Source organism: Terrapene carolina, unplaced genomic scaffold, assembly GCF_002925995.2.
Source record: "Terrapene carolina triunguis isolate 2854851 unplaced genomic scaffold, T_m_triunguis-2.0 Scaffold19908, whole genome shotgun sequence".
Classification (NCBI taxonomy): Eukaryota; Metazoa; Chordata; order Testudines; family Emydidae; genus Terrapene; species Terrapene triunguis.
This window is the reverse complement of record NW_020684259.1, coordinates 1,278-7,453: the sequence shown is the minus strand read 5'-3', so window position 1 is coordinate 7,453 and position 6,176 is coordinate 1,278. Positions and strand designations below refer to the sequence as shown.

General features: G+C 56.6%; 1 protein-coding gene across 1 annotated transcript; it reads right to left on the bottom strand.

Moving 5' to 3' along the window:
• Positions 1–2,388: 2,388 nt before the first annotated feature.
• On the bottom strand, positions 2,389–4,779 carry LOC112123249 (granzyme B-like). Its single transcript, XM_024221903.1, has 5 exons — positions 4,710–4,779; positions 4,239–4,374; positions 3,219–3,354; positions 2,861–3,130; positions 2,389–2,574 (listed from the first exon to the last, which is right to left on the bottom strand). Exons 1-5 carry the CDS (start codon positions 4,771–4,773, stop codon positions 2,389–2,391), a joined length of 792 nt encoding a protein of 263 aa, XP_024077671.1. The 5' UTR covers positions 4,774–4,779.
• Positions 4,780–6,176: the final 1,397 nt, after the last annotated feature.

Genomic DNA, 6,176 nt, shown 5'->3' with positions numbered 1-6,176 from the left:
TACACGTCACCAGGGATGGAGAATCCAGCCCAGCCCTTGGCAGCAGCGTCTCCGAGCCTGACGCTGGCCCAGCCACCGAAGGGATTCAAATGGCCAATTCCCAGGCAACGTCATTCAGATCCTCTGGGCTGGGCTCTCTGGCCCGCAATGTATGTGGGGGGGAGAGAAGATGGTCTGATGGTCCCCGCTGGCCGTCACTTCTCCAGCTTTACGAACAGCTCAGCAGTGACGTGACAGAAACCTTCCCACCTTCACGGTGTTTCTGTCTCTGTATTCAGGGCAATTCCTGTTAAACAGAGTCTGTCTCCAGCCATGTAACAAACACTGTGGGGTTCTCCCACCACTTGGGAGGGGAGACCCCTAACCGCTGACAGTTACACTGCGGGTTATTGCATTGCTACGCCCCACTGACCCCAGCTGGGATCTGGCCCACTGACTCCAGTGGAACTATGGCCGATTGCCCCATCTGGGATCTGGCCCCATTGTCCCCAGTGGGGCTACGGCCCATTCACACCCACTCAGGGTCTGGCCCATTGACTCCTAGGGCTGTGCACATCTGGGGCCCAGTACACCCTGGTGGATGTGCACATCTGGAGCCCAGCACTCACTTTTTTTGCCATGCTTCCCTCTCCCGGGGGCTCCGCATCCCCCTCTGAGGCCACCTCCACCACCAAGGCAGGGCCAGGCCAGCCTGTGCATCTCCCCACTGATGCATTTCCCCTCCGCCCGGTGTCACGCCTCCACAGGATCTCTGCTGTGCCCTGGCTTTCCAACCGCTGCTCGACGTATCCCCGTCACTGTGCCGGCCCCCCAGGGGTGCCACACTGCCTTCAGAATGGGCCCTGGGGACCAAGCCCCTGGGCTCCAGCCCCCCTGCTTCACACCGTGAGCTCTGCCTGGTGAAACCAACTGAGAGAGACTCCTGCTCGGAGGTGTCCAGAGCCGGCGCAACCCATTAGGCGACCTAGGCGGTCGCCTAGGGCACTACAATTTGGGAGGCAGCGACCGCAGCGGTATTTCGGTGGCGGGACCTTCCGCTGCCTAGGGTGGCAGAAAAGCTGGCGGTGCTCCTGGAGGTGTCTACGCTCCCCAGGGACCCGTGCACCTCAGCCGGGATTGGAAGTGACACCCAGACGCCTTTTCCAAAGAGAGCCAGGCTTACTGGTTTCCTGGACTGAACCCAGATTGGGGACGTCCTCGGCTTGGCCTGGAGAAGCCCAGGGTTTAGGCATAGTCCATCTGGCCCCACTAGTGCAAGGAGCCAGCCAAGCTGGGCGCAGCCCAGTTCTGCTCCCTCTCCCCGTCCTTGTTTCTTTGTCTGTCCCAGGGGAGAGCCCCCACGTCTCTGCAAAGGCCGGCTCTCTCCCCAGCCCCCCAGCACATCTGGGCCATTGTCCTCCTGCTGAGCCCTCCTGCATGGCCTGTCGGGATTTCCCATCGTGAGTAGGTGGAACTCCCATTGGCTTTCCAGCTCTTCCAATGATCTGGGTTGAGTTCAGCCAGTTGTTAATGACACATTCATGCCACTCCCATATGGTGACATGTCCCAGCACCATGTGGCTTCTGCTCTATCCCAAGAGCAGCCTTTTAACCCTTTAACCTCCATGCCCAGCAATGCAAAGCACAGAGGGGAAACTGAGGCTCACCAGGAATCATAAAAACATAACTAATAGTCCCACTTTCCTCACACCCAGCTCCCAGCTTCTTCTGCAGGATACGTGGCTGAGGTCAAGTTAATGCTGCCCTTCATGAACCTCCATGTGGGGGGGGAGGGGAGTGGAAAGGCAGGGGGATAAAATTGGGTCCTGCCTTTTAAAATTGGTGTCAGGGTGTCAGGCAGGAGAGGCACTGCGAATGGTGCAAGGCAAATGCTGTACAGAGACTGGGATCCAGGTGTCCAGGACAGCAGTGCAGGGCACTCACCCCTAGGGGGCTCCCTGAGTTAGCATCCACTGGGAGGCAGAGACTGGGCGATGGGATGGGACCCAGGTATCTGGGACAGCAGTGCAGGGCACTCATCCCTAGGGGGTCCCAGAGCTCCCACTCCCTGGGAGGCAGAGACTGGGACATGAGATGGGACCCAGGCATGCAGGACAGCAGTGCAGGACACTCACCCTCAGGGGGCCCCACAGCTCCTAAGAGGAGAGACTGGGCTGGGGAACAGGACCCAGGCATCCAGGATGGCAGTGCAGGGTGCTCAGCCCTAGGGGGCGCCAAAATACAGCCAGACAATGATTGCCCAAAGAGTCTCATGTAGGATTTTATTACGTGGGGAGGAGTAAGAATCTTGGCTTTTATTCAAGCACCCATTTGGCTTGGCATCACCGTTCTGGGGGGGGGGAGAGACTCCTTCGTACTCAGAACTCCCCAAACCCAATTCTGCCCCCTTCAATGAAGAGACACAGGGCTTTCAGCGTGGGACCCTAGGCTGCTCAGACCCCTCATTGTTGTCTTGATCCAGGGGATGTACGCGGAGACCTTGGTGAACACCCTCGGGGGGGACCCGTCACTTTTGCCTAAGGAGACGATGCCCTGGACCACCTCATCGCACACCAGGGGGCCCCCGGAGTCACCCTGAGAAATCAAAGCAGGTAGAGAGTGAATACGAGCTCAGAGCACAGCATTCATCTGTCCTCTCTGAGCTGCTCTATAGCAGAGATTGCAATTCCCCACTGCCCCACCCGGCTAGATAGATAGATAGATAGATAGATAGATAGATTATGGGGATGGACAGACAGACAGATAGACAGATCCCAGTCTCAGTGTTGCCCATTGAAGGTCACCCTAACTGATCCCCTAACTCCCTTGGCCTCCTGGGGAAGCTCCCAGCCCAGCCGCCCCCCAGGGACTGGGCATTTACCGAGAACGAGGTCTTGCGTTCTTCAGGGTTCCCCACACACATCATCTTCAAGGGCTTGTAGTAGAGTCGGAGCAGCCAGTCCTTCTGGCAGGTCTCATCTGACATCACCTCCAGCTCCACCTCGTGGAGGGTGCTGGTGCTGGTGCTTGCGTAGCGGCTGGTCTTGCCCCATCCTGCCACGCTACACACGGACCCCGGCTCCACGGTGCGACTAGTCTTGGGCAGTGGGATGGTGTCCACGGCATCGGTCAGCTCCGCCGGCTCCGCCAGCTGCAATGGGGGGAGGGCAGAGGGGTCAGCACTCTGCCCGGATGGGAGCCAGGCCAGGGTGGGTGCTGGGGGCTGCGGGGGCAGGTACCTGCAGCAGCATCAGGTCGTTCTCCTGGCTCTTCTTGTTGTATTTGGGATGGGGGATCTTCTGCCGCACAGAGACTCGTTGCTGGGTCTCCTCATCCTGACGGACGTTGTGGGCTCCGAGGAGCACGGTGATGTCCCTGGAAGCCAGACAGAGATTGGGCTAGAACTGGAGGTCCTTGGAGGCAGTGCTAACCCCTGCATGGTGCAAGGGAGCGCCATACTGCAGTGGGTAGGACGGGGGGCTCAGTGGGGGTGCCGTGCTGCAGGGAGTGGGGTGGGGGCTCAGTATGGGGTTGGTCCCCTGTAACAATTGTAATCTGTCTCTTTCTCTTAATCTTAGGTCACCCATCTCGGTTGGGGTCTGTGCAGCACCTAGCACAATGGAGCTCTGATCTCAGTCAGCTCCTCAAGTTTCCTACATTCCAAGGCCAGGCGGGACCATGCGATTGTCTAGTCTGGCCCCCTGGAGAACACCGGCCGGAGACCTGCCCCCAAATGCCACCATGATGCAGATACTAAATAACGACTTAACTGATATCGAACAAATTAAATGAATTGCAATGTGTTAAATTACAAATATGAATGATCCAGTTATTAGTCTGAAGGTCTTTAGTCTTCTGTTTGCCTTTCACACAGAAAACCATTAAAGTAACGGGGGGGGAGCTGCTGCCTAGCTGGATCCCTGCACAGCAGGGGATGCTGCATGACTGGATCTGTGCACAAAAGAAGCCCTGCACAGCCCAATGGACGCTGCATGGCTGGATCTCTGCACAAGTGTGGGTGCTGCATGGCTGTATCCCTGCATAGCTGGATCCCTGCACAGCTGGGGATGCTGAACAGTTGGATTCCTGCATGGCTGGATCTCTGCACAGCTGGATGGATGCTGCACTGCTAAATTCCTGAACATCTCAGGCTGCTGCACAGCTGGATCCCTGCACAGTGGGATCTCTGCACAGTTGGGGCCCTGCACAGCTGGGTCCCGGGTTCAGGGAGACACCGGAACGCAGAGACAGGTTCTTACCCATCGTCGCAGTGGGCGGCTGTCAGCACAAAATCCTCCTGCACTAGGAACCCCCCACACGTCTTGGTTTGTCCCTTGAGATAGGCCATGTAGGGGCGGGAATGCGGCTCGGCTTCCCGGCCCCCGATGATCTCCCCTGGAACCGTGGGGAGAGATGAGGTGAGGGATTAGAGCAGGCGCAGATGGAACACTCCAGAAGAAGCAGCTTTGTCACCCCCAGTGCTGGCAACCCCACTCCCCAGCTGTGCACAGCTGCCCAGCCCTCGCCTGGCACCCATCGGGACTGAGGTCCATTGGATGCAGCCCCAGCAGCTGCTGTCCAGCTCTTCATCGATCCTGATGTTGAGAACCCCCCCACCCACCCCCTGTTCACTCCAGCGGGTCCCCAGATACCAACCACAGCGGCCCCATCCCTCAGACCCCCCATTTGCCCCCAAAGCCCCAGGGGCCCCCGATCCCAGCTGTACTCACCAGCCTGAGCCCCAGGGGGCAGGAGAAAGGCCATGGGGAGCAGGAGCAAGATCTGGAGCTGCATGTTCAGAGTCAGTGCAGGGATGGTGCATTGGCCTCAGGCCTAGGGGCTTTATAGACTCACCTAGGGGAAGATGGAAGGGAGGAAACCACAGGGTCACCCACACACTCATCTTAATCTGGGGCTCACGTGTCTCAGTTTCCAGCCACACCAACCACACGGGCTGTGGGGAGGACAGGCCATGCGTCAACCCGGCAGCTGGGTCCCAGCACAGCTTTTGAGATGGTCTCCCACAGCATTCCTGCCAGCAAGATAAAGAAGTATGGGCTGTATGAATGGACTATAAGGTGGATAGAAAGCTGGCTAGATCCTCGAGCTCAACGGGTAGTGATCAATGGCTCCATGTCTAGTTGGCAGCCAGTATCAAGTGGAGTGCCACAAGGATCGGTCTTGGGGCTGGTTTTGTTCAATATCTTCATTAATGATCTGGAGGATGGTGTGGACTGCACTCTCAGCAAGTTTGCAGATGACATTAAACTGAGAGGAGTGGTAGATACGCTGGAGGGTAGGGATAGGATACCGAGGGACCTAGACAAATTAGAGGATTTGGCCAAAAGAAACCTGATGAGGTTCAACAAGGACAAGTTCAGAGTCCAGCACTTAGGACGGAAGAATCCCATGCACTGCTACAGACTAGGGACCAAATGGCTAGGAAGCAGTTCTGCAGAAAAGGACCTAGGGGTTACAGTGGACGAGAAGCTGGATATGAGTCAACAGTGTGCCCTTGTTGTCAGGAAGGCTAACGGCATTTTGGGCTGTAGAAGTAGGAGCATTGCCAGCAGATCGAGGGACATGATCATTCCCTTCTGTTCGGCATTGGTGAGGCCTTATCTGGAGTACTGTGTCCAGTTTTGGGCCCCACACTACAAGAAGGATGTGGAAAAATTGGAAGGAGTCCAGCAGAGAGCAACAAAAATGATTAAGGGGCTGGAGCACATGACTTATGAGGAGAAGCTGAGGGAACTGGGATTATTTAGTCTTCAGAAGAGAAGAATAAGGGGTGATTTGATAGCTGCTTTCAACTACCTGAAAGGGGGTTCCAAAGAGGATGGATCTAGACTGTTCTCAGTGGTACCAGATGACAGAGCAAAGAGTAATGGTCTCAAGTTGCAGTGGGGGAGGTTTAGGTTGGATATTAGGAAAAGTTTTTTTTCCACTAGGAGGGTGGTGAAGCACTGGAATGGGTTGCCTAGGGAGGTGGTGGAATCTCCATCCTTAGAAGTTTGTAAGGTGCAGCATGACAAAGCCCTGGCTGGGATGATTTGGTTGGGGATTGATCCTGCTTTGAGCAGGGGGTTGGAGTAGATGATCACCTGAGGTCCCTTCCAACCCTGATATTCTATGCACCACTGGACGGAGAAGACCCCAGTGGGGACAGGTCTATCAGGTTCCAGGGCTTCTCTGGG